At 52.3% G+C, this 14,910-nt stretch overlaps 1 protein-coding gene across 10 annotated transcripts in view; it reads left to right on the forward strand.

Moving 5' to 3' along the window:
• Nucleotides 1-14,910, forward strand: part of DAB2IP (DAB2 interacting protein) — a 320,886-nt gene that overhangs the window by 287,369 nt on the left and 18,607 nt on the right. For 8 of the 10 annotated variants that reach the window (XM_082208814.1, XM_082208812.1, XM_082208815.1 and 5 more), the window contains 5 exons: nucleotides 2,035-2,213; nucleotides 4,624-5,518; nucleotides 7,490-7,642; nucleotides 10,636-10,841; nucleotides 12,956-13,043. In XM_082208814.1, coding sequence (XP_082064940.1) covers nucleotides 2,035-2,213; nucleotides 4,624-5,518; nucleotides 7,490-7,642; nucleotides 10,636-10,841; nucleotides 12,956-13,043 — 1,521 coding nt within the window. The remainder of the gene's footprint in view (nucleotides 1-2,034; nucleotides 2,214-4,623; nucleotides 5,519-7,489; nucleotides 7,643-10,635; nucleotides 10,842-12,955; nucleotides 13,044-14,910) is intronic. The other 2 variants (XM_082208813.1, XM_082208816.1) reach the window with 2 other exon arrangements.

Below are 14,910 nucleotides of genomic sequence, written 5' to 3' on the forward strand. Positions count from 1 at the left end.
TTGACAGCAGAATTTGCATGCCAAATCCGTCCTCCAGGCACATTGTTGTGCGAACAAAATTAGGTGCATTTTTTATGACCATCAGACTTTGCAGGCTTCTTAAAAACCATAGTGAACCTTATTTGCACCTAACTTAAGTTGGTCCTTGCCAGCTCAAGTTCTACATTCTTGGCTGTTGTTGTTAAATGTTAAGTAAATAATTATTTCTTTTTTTTAAAAAAAGGCAAAACAAAATCCTCTATTCAAACAGGACAGTCTGGAAAACAGGCCTTCCCTCAACTGGTGCCCTCCAGCTGATTGGGGGACCTTTCATTCCTTGGAAACACTTAACCATTTTTTTTTACTGTACGTGCAAAACCCTCCTTGTTTCTTAACTGGAGTTGTTTCTCACTCTTAACATTCAACCATTACGTTCCTCCTTAACTGGTTCTTGCCAGTTTTGTGGTCAGGCTGTATTCCTGTGTTCCGCCTGGCCGTTGGCTTGGAAATAAACTTGATCCCCTTCCCCTCTTTCCTTTTTCCTTTCTCCTTCTGTGATGGAACCCCTATTTGGGGACTTCCCTGGCTTTTTTCTGGCCCACGTTGGACCAGTCTGGATAGTTAGCCTTGGTGAAGATTTGACGTTTTCATCCCCAAAAACGTTTTTGAGTTTCCATTGAAATGAGGCTGCATTTTAATGTTGTGTTTTAATCTTGTTTTTTAAGTTGTATCTCAATCAATTTGTTTTTATATTAGTTGTTAGCGCCCTGAGCCCGGTCTTGGCTGGGGAGGGTGGGATATAAATATAAATTATTATTACATGACACTGGCATCTGACCCACTGGCATAATTAGGCACGGCACAGGTCTCAGTTTGACACCTAAGGCTGTTTTCCCCCAACCACACTTGCCTGCCCATGCCCATCTGGTTGGCGCATCTCTGCCTGGTGAATGAGGGGTATAGTTGAACTGTGGAACTCCCTCCCACAGGAGGCAGTGATGGCTGTCAACCTGGGTGGCTTTAAAAGAGGGTTAGGCACTCAGCCACTGTGAGAACTGGATGCTGGACTAGATGGTCCATAGACCCAATCCAGCAGCACTCTTATCACATTCTCTTGAAACGAGGAAGTGGAGTGGGGTGATTTGTCCTTCATGTGTAGATGGGGAAGGGCCAACCCCAATGGTTTCCATCTAAGGCATTCAGAGTCTTCAAGCCCCATATGGGGAACCTTAACAAAATATTTGTGTTGCGAAGAGAAAGTCAACAATGTCTGGGCAACACGATGACCATATGCATACGTAACAGACAATCTTTATAGAATTCCTTCAAATCATAAAAAGTTCAAAATGAAATCTGTAGTCTCAAAGTCTCTGAAAATCTTTAAATGAAGTGAGGTACCAAACTTTGTACAGTCATACCTCAGGTTGAATGTGCTTCAGATTGAGCACTTTCGGGTTGTACACCACGGCAACCCAGAAGTAATGGAGTGCGTTACTTTCGCCACTCGCACATGCGCAGACACTCAAAATGACGTCATGCGTGGAAGCGGCAAAACGCAGCACACGCAGACGCGCCATCCTGTCTTACATTTCAGGATGTGAACGGGGCTCCGGAATGGATCCCATTCGCATCCCAAGGTACCACTGTACTGTTTTGTCACTGCATACTACATTTTTACATGAGCGCTGTTCCACAGCATTCAAAGTAAGATGGGTTTATGAAACATTCTATATCCACCCACCACGCTGACGAAGAATTCTATGAAACAGTAGTCAATATCCGGAATCACTGTTCGGTGTTGGACATCATTGTTGAATACACAAAGCTTCACAGCTTGTCTTCCACCGTACAAAGTTTGGTACCTCGCTTCATTTAAAGATTTTCAGAGACTTTGAGACTAAAGATTTCATTTTGAACTTTTTGTGATTTGAAGGAACTCTATAAAGATTGTCTCTTACGTATATATATGGTCGTTGTGTTGCCTAGACGTTGTTGTGTGGCTGGGATAGGCATGCTCAGTGATGGCCCTGCTTGTGTTTCTCCCCACTCCTCCAGAGCACAGCAACAAAGCTTGGACCCTTGCCACGCATTCTGAGGGACGTCAATTCGGCCCTCAGCAACCCGTCCTGCGTGCAAGTCTCCGTCACAGCAGATCATGCTGCCTCGACGCCCAACGCCAGCAACAGCATATCTGTGGGGCTGCAGAAGATGGTGATCGAGAACGACTTATCTGGGTAAGGACGGGCAAGGGCAGGGGGTGGGGGTGGAGCAGAGATGAGCCCTGCCAGGCGAATAGGGGAGGCAGCCCCGAAGGATCCTGGGGGTGGGGAACAGCCATGGACGGGGGGAGGCTAAAAGGTGGCCATGGCAGATGGACACTTCGCCCTCTAAAGGTTTCTGCCGCCTTGCGCAGCTCCTCGTTTTGAAATGTAAAACATCGAAATGGATAAATTTCAGGTGGAAGCTGTGTGTTTAATTAGAGAGATGAGCAATCGGAGAGGGGTGGCGGCGGCAGAAAGATTCTCTCTGCAATTGGGGGTGGGGGTGATTTAAACGATGCACAAGGCTGGATCTCAAAGCAGCATGCTCTTAACCACCCTTGTAAAACCACCCCACCTTTGATCTGGGCTTAAGAGCATTAGCTGTTGCAAAAACCCATTTTCTTCCCCGTCGTTGAAAATCAATTGTTCACCCACATGGCGGTTTGCAGAACAAGAGGCTTTCTTAATATAATGGTTCCGGAGCCCTGAGCTGCTGCAGGGTGAGCCAGCCCCAGATGCCTATTGGGAAGGGCAGCCTCCCCAGCACAGGCAGGCAGCGTCCATCAAGACAGGTCGGCTTCTTATCCGTAATTCCTGCGGTTGGACTCGATGACCCCTGAGGTCCCTTCCAGCTCCCCAGAGCTGTGCTTCTCTGTATACACAAAATAATATGCATGCCATTAAGATAAACATAACTTGGTTTGTAAAACAAATACTGTAAGCCTCCCCAATAAAATAAAATAATTTTTTGGCTCATAACATTAGGAAGCATCCAGTGGGCAGAATGAAACAAGGAGACTTAGGAGTCCATTCCAACTCCATGATTCTCTAAAAACAGCTGTTTCTGAGCTGTTTACATGACACCCTCCCCCATGAGGAAAGCCTTTTTATTGGACTGAAATGTATTGGTAACAAATCAAAATCATGAATCTCCATCCTCTTTAAGATTGCCTCATTTTATTTTCTCACTTATTGCATCTGTACGCTGCCTATTTTTTTCTCTTAAGGAGCTCAAGGTGGCAAGGATGCCCCCCCCCCATTTTAACCCCCACAACAACCCTTTGAGGTAGGTTAGGCTGAGAAAGACAGTGAGCGGCCCAAGTATAAGCTTCATGTCCAAGTGGGGAGTTCAAACCCTCATCTCCCGCTGACACTAGAACCCAGTGCATTCCAACTTCGAGTCCTCCAGCTGTGGTTGGACTACAGCTCCCATCATCCCTGACCACTGGTCCTGCTAGCTAGGCATGATGATGGGAGTTGTAGTCCAGCAACGCCTGGGGACCCAAGTTGAGAAACACGGCTGTAACCGCTATGCTACCACTGGCTCTCCTTCACTGCTGAGCATCCCTGTGCCTGAGCTGGGCTGTGGGCAGCCCCCTTGGGCCAGGTAACCCCGCCAGCTAGTTGACAACCAGCAAGAAAAGCCAAGAGGGGGATTTGCCCACAGGCTGCCTCTTGAGGGCTGCCTGTCACACTGTATATTCCCAGGAAGGAGGTGGCCTCAGAAGGCAGAATCCTGGAAGTGCTTTTCCTTGGCGTACCTGTAGCACCTGGTGCTGGCAGCCACCTTCCCCTCAAATGCTGCACCCGTGCAGCATATCCTTAACAGCACAACGGGGGCGGAGGCTGACTTGCCAGCCACCAGAAAAATAAAGGAGGAGTAATAATGAAGGGTTAAACCACAGAGCCTAGGACTTGCCGATCAGAAGCTTGGTGGTTCAAATCCCCGTGACGGGGTGAGTTCCCGTTGCTCAGTCCCTGCTCCTGCCAACCTAGCAGTTCAAAAGCACGTCAAAGTGCAAGTAGATAAATAGGTACCACTCTGGCGGGAAGGTAAATGGCATCTCCATGCGCTGCTCTGGTTCTCCAGAAGCGGCTTAGTCATGCTGGCCACTTGACCCGGAAGCTGTACGCCGGCTCCCTCGGTCACAACCCCAGAGTTGGTCATGACTGGACCTTCAATAACGAAGGTCTAGGACCGTAGGAAACTTCCACCAGGGTCAGTGCTGCCTACACTGGTTGGCAGCAGCACCTCAGAGTTCAGGCAGGGGGCAGTTCCCAGCCCTATTCCCAGTTGGGGATGGAGCTCGGGATCTTTCATGCAAGGCAGGGGCCCAGGCCACAAGTGGTGGCCCTTTTAGCACGGAGAGCCAGCATTTCACACCTGGCGTGCCACATCCAGGAGACGTCTGCCCTCCCAACAGCCTGCGTGTGGCGCATGAGTGTTGATGGCGCTGGGGTGTTTTTCGTTTGCTTGCTTGCTTGCTTGCTGTCCTGCGAAAGAGCTGCTGCCTCTCGTGCAGCAACCACAGCTCTTTCTCTCTCTGTCTCCTTCTTTTCCTCCTCTCCTTCTTTTCCTTATGCGTTTTTATTTCCCCCACAGTCTGATAGATTTCACACGGTTACCGTCTCCAACCCCTGAAAACAAGGACTTGTTTTTTGTCACAAGGTCTGCGGGGGCCCAGCCCTCACCTGCCCGGAGCTCCAGCTACTCGGAGGCCAATGAGCCCGACGTCCAGATGTCCAACGGCAGCAAGAGCCTCTCCATGGTGGACTTGCAGGACAGCCGGGTTCTGGATGGTGTGGCCGCCCTCCCGGGGCCGGCTGACCCACTCGGCGATGGGCCCCCCTCCATTGGGCAGGCCCCGGGCCCCTGGGGCACGCGGACTCAGCAGAACGCCGTGGCCGCCATGGCCACCGTGCGCCGGGCAGGCCAGACCCCCACGACACCCGGCACAGAGGGCACCCCCGGACGGCCCCAGCTCCTGGCGCCCCTCTCCTTCCAGAACCCTGTGTACCAGATGGCAGCAGGTCTGCCCCTCTCGCCTCGTGGGTTGGCGGACTCGGGCTCCGAGTGCCACAGCTCGCTGAGCTCCCACAGCAACAGCGAGGACTTGGCAGCGGTGGGCAAGCACGGCTTTGGCAACCCCGCTGTGGTTGCTGCTGCAACAGAGGACTTCAACCGGCGGGCAGGGGAGCTGGCCCGCCGGCAACTGTCGCTTTCGGACAAGGGTGGTCAGCCCACCATGCCCCGGCAGAACAGCGGGGGGCCCCAGAGGCGGATAGACCAGCCGCCCCCGCCCCCACCACCCCCGCCGGTGACTCGGGGCCGGACGCCACCCTCGCTGCTGAGCACGATGCAGTACCCACGCCCCTCCAGCGGCGGCATGCTCTCCTCCTCGCCCGACTGGCCGGGCAGCGGGGCGCGGCTGCGGCAGCAGTCTTCCTCCTCCAAGGGAGACAGCCCAGAGATGAAGCAGCGAACGGTGCATAAGCAGGTCAGTGCGGGCGTGGCAGGAGGGGCAGGTTGGGGAGGACACCTGGCTGAGGACCTCGCTTCTCCAGCCGGAATCTGCACCATCTCAGGTCTGGTTCGGAGCGGGAGTGTGTGCAGGGGGCGGGAGGCTGTCCCTCATCTCGCTCTGCCATCCAGCAGCTGCTTTTGCCCATAAATGTTCCGGCTTCCCCCACCCCATCCCACGCCACACCAGATCCAGTGCCATCTCATGATCTTGCTGCTTCCGTGTGCGGCAAAGGAGCACCACTGGTTGGAGTTGTTCGACCGAAGCTAGAGAGAAACTGATAGCAGGTTGGCCGTTCCCTGTGCCCTCCCCAGCCGAAACACATGCACACTGGTTGAGGGTGTTGGGAAGCGCTGTTCAGAGCAGGTGAAGGGTCAGGTCAGAGGAGTTGCCACGCTAGGCCAGCCAGCTAGGTGACCCCTTGGTATCCTTTCCTCTCAAAGGCTGTGACCTTTGCTCAAACAGGGACTTGCAAGCTGCTGGAGTCATTCCAAACAGCCCCATTTGACCAGAAACTATAGCAGGAAAGGGGTCAGTGGTTGGATCAAGCCCTCCCCCCACCTGCACCTGAGCCTGGTGCCATAATCTCTCCTCCACCACCCCCTCCTTCTGGTGCTCATCCGCATCCCTCACCTATTAGCTGGGAACACAATAAATAATGAAGCTCCTTGTTCAAATTCAACCATGTTAATTGTTATTTGAGGGCTAATTAAGGCCTCAGTCACAGGCACTCTCTCTAGGTCCGCTTGTAGCTGGTGGGTTGGGAGCATGCACAGCGCCTCCCGCTCCCCAGAGTGGGGAGGTTGCAAGCAGGAGCTGTGAGCCAGCGTTGTTTCTCCTTTAGAGGTCAGCTCAGCCGCAAAGCAGATTTGGCTGTTTTCTTAGGGAAGCCGCAGGGAGATAAGGCGTTGATACAGATTTCAAAATTCTTCAGCTCATGAAGTGGGGGGGTGAATTTCGGAGACAAATCTGAGAGAGGGAGAATCCAGATCTCCTGATGGGTTCAGGATGCTGGCAGCAGGTCTCTATGGGGTAAACCTGCTAGTGCCACTGCTACCCTATTTTTCTGATACATCTGTCATTTTCTTTTCCCCATTATTGTGTCATGGGGGGTGGGGGGGGCGCAGGGGCAAGATTTATTCCAGGTATGCCCTGGAACAGCATTACATTGGGGTGGTGGGGGGATACGAGACATTTAAAATACCTCTTTCTAGCAATAGAGAGCTGCACCCCCCCACCCCAAAACCCTCCTAATAAAAGTTTGCTAGCTCTGCCCACTGTAGTGGGGGAAATTGTCCCTCTGTAAAAAGCACCTCCAGATATGGGGAGGAGACTTGGACGGGGCAGCCTTCTCATTCAGGGATGGAGCTGGCCCTGAAGTAAGGTTGGAAACGCAGCGCAGTGACACCTTGAGCAGATTTAACTCGCATGATTTCAACCATACGCAGGTAGAAATTCCATGAGCTGAACGCAAGCAAAGGAAAGAGCTTAAAAAGCTCTTTTTTCCCCCTGTTGAGATTTCCTGGTGTGAAAAGAACTTTTGAGCACTCTGCCGTCACTTGGGGGAGCGTCAAAGCCCACTTGGCCCCAGAAGGCTAGTGGGGCTTGTATAGGGGTTGGTTGGTTTTGAGTATATGCATTTGTGTGCATACACAGGACCCTTGCAACAGAACGCCTGCATAGAATGCGGTTGTAGTGTGACCCATTTCAGGCTCAAAACAAACCATTCCAGGTTGGCAGGTGAAGCTTCCCTCCAGTCTAAAGTCCTAGAAAAGGCTTGGCTCTAGGAAGACTGCCTACTAAACCAAAGACCCAAGTGTTGGGTATTTGAGACATGTGCTCTCTGTCTTTCTCTAGCTTCATGTCCATTCCGGTTTCCCCTTTTTTCTTTTTCTCCCCCCCCCCTCCACTCCCTCTTTTCGCTTGTGGTTCTATGTTTCATTTTAGGCCCCTTCTCCTGTGAACCCCAATGCCCTGGACCGCACAGCCGCTTGGCTTTTGAATATGAACGTGCAGTTTTTAGAAGAGGAGAGCAGTGACCCAGAACCCAAGCACAGGGATAAGATCCGGAATAAAGAGGAGTTCGGCCAAGGGGAAAAGGTAACGCTGGGCAGGACGCAGAAGTGGCCTCTCCAGAAGGAGAGACGGTTGCCTTTGCAAACACATCCACTCCCCCGCCTGTGCCGTTCAAAGGCTGCAGTGGCCCTTGCTCCTTGCCCACGACTGCTTTTCATGTAGGGCAGGGCGTTGGGGGTGTAGCTCCTGCAGCCCTCCTGATGACCTCAGGCTGCCACTCCCACCCTCCCTATTGTGTTTGTCTCTTCCCTTTTCTGTTCTCCAAGGAGAGCATTCCTGCCCCTCAGCCTAACCTGCCTCCCAGGCTGGTGGTGGGAATTAAGTAAAATGGGGTAAGAGCCATGCACAGACACTTTGAGCTCCTTGGAGAAAGAGAGGCAGGATATAAAAGCAATAAATAAGTGAAACAGGTATATAAACACCATTGGTCTGGCCAGCTCAGCGTTGTCAACACTGGCTGGCAGCATCTCCCCAGGCTTTCAGGCAGGGGAGACTCCCAGCTGTATCTGGAGAGGCCCTTCCTACAGAGAGAACCTGGGCAGCAGGTTATGTCCCTCCTCCTTCCCCAGCCCACCCCCCCCCCAAAGAAGGGGCCTGTCTTGCCTTGACAAGAGCAGCTCTGAGCATTTTTATAATCCCAGCCTGAGGCTCAGAGCCTCTGTTCGCCCCCTACGCCCACCTGGCATTGCTCATTTCCTGCATTTCCGTTGTGCTGTTGTCATTCCCTTGCTGGCTCCATTGACATAATCCATGCCCCCTTCCCTGCCCCACAGACACACCTCCCACAGCTGTGCCACATGGTAAGATCTGGACGGGAGGAGAGCAGGCACGGGAGCAACCGCTGTTGCTTCGCTGACAGTGCCACCCTCAATGCCACTGTCTCCACTGGAACCATACTCTCCGGTTGGCACGAGTGCCTTCAAATTCTCGCCTCTTTCTCTGCCTCCCACCTGTTTCCTGCCTGCCTCTCCTGAAGCCGCCCAGTTAAAAGGGAGAGGTGAGACGTTTCTCCTCCTCGGCGTCCGCAGCTTCATTTGTTTCTTTGTGAGGGTGCCGGAAGCTGCCTTATACTGAGCCAGGCACTTGGTCATCTAGCTCAGCGTTACCTACACTTCTCTTCACTTCTCCTGAATTCCAGGGTGGCTCCGTAAAACGGATGTGCGTGGGCACCTTTGCCATGGCTTTGCACTGTCTCAGTTCCTTTGTGCATACACACACACACACAGAGAGAGAGACTACTACACTGACCAATCCCTCCCTGCTGTTTATTGATGGAACTCCTGTAAGAAAAGAATGCTGAGAGGGCTTCCACAAAGTTCTTTCATTGGAGATTCCTGCAGCGTTTGCACGGGTCAATAAAGCACGGCAAATAAAGTCCACAGCAAAAGAATCCTGATACGACCACATGGCATGCGCACACGCATGTGTGGCAGGCTTTGAGTCAATGGAAACCCCTGCATGCTGTTTATCCATTCATTTATTTCATTAAATTTACGCACGACTTGACTGCCTCAAAGCGGTTTACCAGAAAAGATAAGAAGCATTAAAATCATAAATAAGAAAAAAACAGCAGCAGTGGTTTCAATCTTCCATATTTCGGCTGTATAGGGCAGTTGTGGGCTGTTGGGGTGGGGAGGTAGAGAGGATTAAAATCCGGAGCAAACTGCCCGTTTGCAGGGTGCTGGACAAAATTAGGATTTGCTCCTCTCTTTTTTAGTGGAACCATTTTAATGCCCTGTTTCCACTAGGGAAGCAAGACTAGGTAATAAGGGAATCCAGCTCCTAGGAGCCAGCATGCGTATTTATTTCATAAAATTTGCACCCCATTTGATTGTAAAGAAACAAGCCTCAAGGCAGTTTATGAAAAAGAAAAAATTACTACAATAGTTTAAAACACAGACAAAATTCTGAAAAAGGCTAAGGTTTGTCTAAACAGGAATGTTTTTAGCAGGCACTGAAAAGAATACAGCGAAGGCACCTGCCTGGTATCAAGAGGCAGGGAGTTCCAATGTGCAGGTGCTGCCACACTAAACAACTGGGTTTTATGTGGCACCTGTAGTGGTGCCAGTTCTTCCTGTCAAAGTAGTCAAGTGGGTGCCTTTTGGGGTAAGGCAATCTTGCATGTAAACTAGGCCCAAGTTGTTAAAGGCTTTATATACTAACTCCTTGGGGACGCAGGTGGCGCTGTGGGTTAAACCACAGAGCCTAGGACTTGCCGATCGGAAGGTCGGCGGTTCGAATCCCTGCAACAGGGTGAGCTCCCGTTGCTCGGTCTCTGCTCCTGCCAACCTAGCACTTCGAAAGCACGTCCAAGTGCAAGTAGATCAATAGGTACTGCTCCGGCGGGAAGGTAAACAGCATTTCTGTGCACTGCTCTGGTTTGCCAGAAGCAGCTTAGTCATGCTGGCCACGTGACCCGGAAGCTGCACACCGGCTCCCTTGGCCAATAAAGTGAGATGAGCGCCGCAACCCCAGAGTCGGCCACCACTGGACCTAATGGTCAGGGGTACCTTTACCTTTAACACCTTGAACCTGGCCCGGATGCAGATTTCGTGTAGTTCAGCAACATCTGGAGGAGCGTAGGTTGTGTGTTGCCTCTCCACACCCACCCACTGTAGACCGCTGTCAGAAGAAGTGCCCGAAATCAGAACACACACACACACACACCTCCCACTATGACTTGCCTTGCTCCTGTCTTCCCCCACACTAAGCTGAAATCCCCTCATTGCAGGGAGTTGGGCGACAGGACCCACTAGGCCCCTTCCAATTCCATGATTCCATACGATTCCATACGGAGTCTTTCCAGTGTGCAATACACACACATACCTGTGAACAGGTGGCGTTGCTCCAGTGGTTGCTTGGAGGAGATGGCTGGGCAGAGACAGAAGGGCTTTGAGTGGCTGACCAGGGTGGGTGTGGCTGCTGGCACGGGCCCCGCCATGCTGTGTGGAGCAGGGGAGTCCATGGGTGGCGAGGGTGCTCACAGCCCTTTCTCCTGCATGTTTCCTGCACAACAGCAGTATCAGCAGGACGTGGTGGTCCTGCAGGACAAGCTGCGCATCTCGAACAAGAAGCTGGAGGAGTACGAAGCTCGCTTCAAGTGCCAGGAGGAGAATACTCAGAAGCTGGTGCTGGAGTATCAGGCGCGGCTGGAGGAGAGTGAGGAACGTCTGCGGCGGCAGCAGGAAGACAAAGAGATCCAGATGAAGGGCATCATCAGCAGGTAGGAGGGGGCCCTGAGACAGGCTGAGGCAGCCATCTTGGGATGCGGAAACCCGTGGGCAAAGCCATGTTGGTGGCTTCCGGTGAGACCCCCTCCGTTCCGCCATGTATCACCAAAATCATGAGAGCCCACTGAAATCTCGCAAGATCTCTTGCACCCTGCAATATTCCGTGCACTTTGTGAGATCTCGCCTAAATCTCGCAAGATGGTGTGCACGCTCTGTGAGATGTTGCCGAAATTTACCAAGGTCTCTCTCGCGCTCTGCGAGTTCTTGCCAAAACCTGCCATCGTCATCACTGCGTTGTGGGCGCTACTGTGCGACCCAGGTAAGGGAAGCTGCTTTCTGTCTCACCTCAGGCAGTGAAACAGCGCACACTAGCTCAAGGCCCCAGTTGGAGGTACCTAGGAGAGAGGCCCTGAGAGTGTAGTGGTTAGAGCAGGGGTCAGCAAACTTTTTCACCAGGGGGCTGGTCTACTGTCCCTCAGACCTTGTAGGGAGCCAGACTATATTTTGGGGGAGGGGGGATGACCACATTCCTATGCCCCACAAATAACCCAGAGATGCATTTTAAATAAAAGGGTACATTCTACTCATGTCAAAACACACTGATTCCTGGACCGTCCGCAGGCCGGATTTAGAAGGCGATTGGGCCGGATCCAGCCCCTGGTGCTTAGTTTGCCTACCCATGGGTCAGCAACCTAAGGTCCATGGGCCACAAGCGGCCTATGGAGGTTGTTTAACAGGCCCACAAGCTGCCCCCGAACGAAGCCACACGCTCAGTGAGTCCCCGCGCGCTGCACTAAACCAGCGTGATTCGGGGACTCAATTCTGCAGCACCGGAAATCGCATCTGCACATGCACAGATGCTGGAAATCACATCTGCGCAGACGGTGGAAATTGCGGGTGCGCGATCCGGCCCAAAAGAGGGATCTCCACTGGAGTGACCTGGCCCAGGCAAGGTAAACCTTGCCGACTCCTGGGTTAGACTCAGACGAGGCTCCTGTGAGGACTTGGGTTTTGCTGTGTTGAAGCACCACAGGTGGCCTGGGAGTGGTCCTGCAGCTTCTGACGTTCAGGTGACCCAAGGTGGGCAATCAGGTTCTCCCTGGCAGTATAAAGCTGACGATTTGACACCCAGTTCCCTAGTCTAGCCGACACGTTGCTCGAGTTGTTGTGGGGACTAAATAAGGGTGTGAACTAGGTACGCCCCCTAGAGCTCCTTGGAGAAAAAGGTGGGATACAAATGCAATAATTAAACTAAACTAAACTTGTGGAGGAATTCAGTATCGCACTAAAGCCTTCATTCCATGTGGGCAACCATTTCAGCTTGCCAGACACACACTCCCCCCCCCCACTGCTCCCTGTGTGCTGCTTGGGGGTTCTCCCTAAACCCCACCACTTCCGCCCCGCCCCCACTGGAGCTTCCTCTGAAGGGATTCATAAACTGAATTCCACCCCTTATTTAGAACACCGTAACTAAGTTCCTAGTCCATAGGGTTTTTTATGCTGGATGCTACCTTGATAATTCATTTCACTTTTAAATTCAGGGTACAGTGGACGCTCGGGTTGCGAACATGATCCGTGCGGGAAGTACGTTCACAACCTGCAGCGTCCGCACCCTGCAGTGCCGCATCTGCGCATGCGCAAGTGCCAGAACCCAGAAGTAACGCATTCCGGTACTTCTGGGTTCGGCGCAGTGCACAACCCGAAATCACGCAACCAGAAGCATCTGTAACCCAAGGTATGACTGTATAGGCTTTCGAAATACTCCAAGGATGTCTGGAAAGGAGACAGGTTCAGTAGGGTTCATCAGCCATGGGACAGCCCCCCACCCCCTCTCTCCCGGGTTTGTGATGAAATTCCAGGCTTTCATCCTGATGATCCACAGACTGGTTCAGCCACTGCCGTTGCCCCTTTGGCTGGATCCAGCTGCAGCACACTCCAGATGTCCTCAGCCTCCTACCCTTTTGCCCTAAGCAAGTTTCCAACCTTGCTTTGATGGTTTGCTCCAGGCTTGTAGCCACAAATTGGGGTGGGAGTTATAAACTGCCAAAAAAAACCCAGCAAAGGAGGGCAGTTAGACTTGAAACTATTGCAAATTTTCCACCAACAGGCTGATGTCAGTGGAGGAGGAGTTGAAAAAAGATCACGCAGAAATGCAGGCAGCTGTGGACTCCAAGCAGAAGATCATAGACGCACAGGTAGGTGCCTGCAAGCAAAGCTCACCTGGAGCTGCCACAGGTCTCCTGCAGCAGCTGTCTACCAGGCAGGCACACATTTTGGTCCTATAGCACCAAGCAGCTCCAGAGCTGTCACAACACCTTGCTGGCTACTAGCCAGCAGTGCTTCTGTATATAAGTTGCTGGAAGCCACAGGAGGGGTCAGTGTTGCTCTTGTGCGTTGGTCCTGCTTGCAGATTTCATATTGGGGCATCCGGCTGGCTGCTGTGAGGACAGGATGTTGTCCTTATGCTTCCATGGCCGTTTCCATGCCTGGGTTGCCAGCTTCTCAAACCTGGCCATGCTCCTCTGCTGTTTAGCAGCTGTAAATTTAGCCAGCGACAGGAGAGAGAAATCTTTGCCTGCTCTGTCTCTGCCCGCCAGGCTACGCAGAGGCCTGGATTGGAGGCTGTGACCTTGCCCGCAGGGGATTGGTGAATGGTTTTGCAGGCAGAGCACTGGGGACGGTCGAGAGAGAGTCTATTATCTGAGCAGGCTCTGGGGATTTGCTCAGCTTCTAATTCCGAAGATGTGGCCCTCCCTTGCTGCTCTGCGCCATTAGCAGGCAATCAGAGAAACTGCTGGCCTATGCAAAGGCACCGCTTGGCTGGTTCTTTAATTAGTCTCTGGGCACTATTCAATATCGAAAATCAGACAAGTCTCCGGGAGATCTTCATCAGCCTGTTGCAGATGGCTTTGGCCCAAGGCAAAGGGCTTTGGGCACACTCTGTGCACAGGCAGGTAGAGAAAGTGGCGGGAGCTTGTGGCCTCTTGTCACAGACATTCTGCTTTTCCTGCTCCCTGGGTGGGGGCCACCCCTGCACCGCCAACATCCACACCCCAACTCTCTTATACAACAGAGGAGGAAGGAAATAATTATCAAACACACAGCTTGGGGTTGTCCATCAGTCCAAGAATTTTCAAACTCTTAATGGTCTGTGTGATGGAGACTGAGGGCCACTTCACCACCTTCTCAGCATCTCCAGGGCCCATATGCCAGCAGTGGCCCAGTTGGCAGGTGTATTCACACACTGAGCTGCCATTATATACACATTGGAGTGTGTACGCACAGGCACACACAGAGGTGGGATGCAGATCTCTCCCCATCCTGCCTGCTCAGTCTCCTCTTTGCTTCCTCGCTCCCTGCATTTTTTTTTTTAAAAAAACCCTTTGCATTTGGAGTTCTGTGTGCAGTTCTGGTGGCCTCACCTCAAAAAACTGGGAAAGGTCTGGGAAAGAACAGCAGAAATTATCAAAGGGATGGAGGGGAACACACACACCCAAAACGAGGAGAGGCCGCAGGATTTGGTTTAGAGAAAAATTGAACAAAAGGTGGCATGATAGAAGTGTATAAAATCATATACAGTGGTACCTCTGGTTGCGAATGGGATCCGTTCTGGAGGCCCGTTCGCAACCTGAACAGAACGCAACCCACGTCTGCACATGCGCGGATCGCAATTCGCTGCTTCTGTGCATGCACGTGATGTCATCTTGCACATCTGCGCATGCGCGAGCGGCGAAACCCGGAAGTAACCTGTTCCGTTACTTCCGGGTCGCCGCGGGACGCAACCTGAAAATGCGCAACCTGAAGCAAACGTGACATGAGGTATGAGTGTGCTGCATGCAGAAAGCAGAGAGAAGCAAGCTTTTCTCACTGTCTCAAAACATGAGAACTCCTGGATATCCAGTGAAGCTGAGCGGTGGGAGATTCAGGACAGAGAAAAGGAAGGACTCCTCCATGCAGTGCAGAGTTAAACCACGGCACTCGCTTCGCTAGGAGGCAGTGATGGCCACTAACTTGGATGGTTAAAACAACCCCCAGATCTGACTTGGCGAGAGGCAGCTCCCC

The sequence above is a fragment of the Podarcis vaucheri genome (assembly GCF_965113315.1).
Source record: "Podarcis vaucheri genome assembly, chromosome: Z".
Classification (NCBI taxonomy): Eukaryota; Metazoa; Chordata; class Lepidosauria; order Squamata; family Lacertidae; genus Podarcis; species Podarcis vaucheri.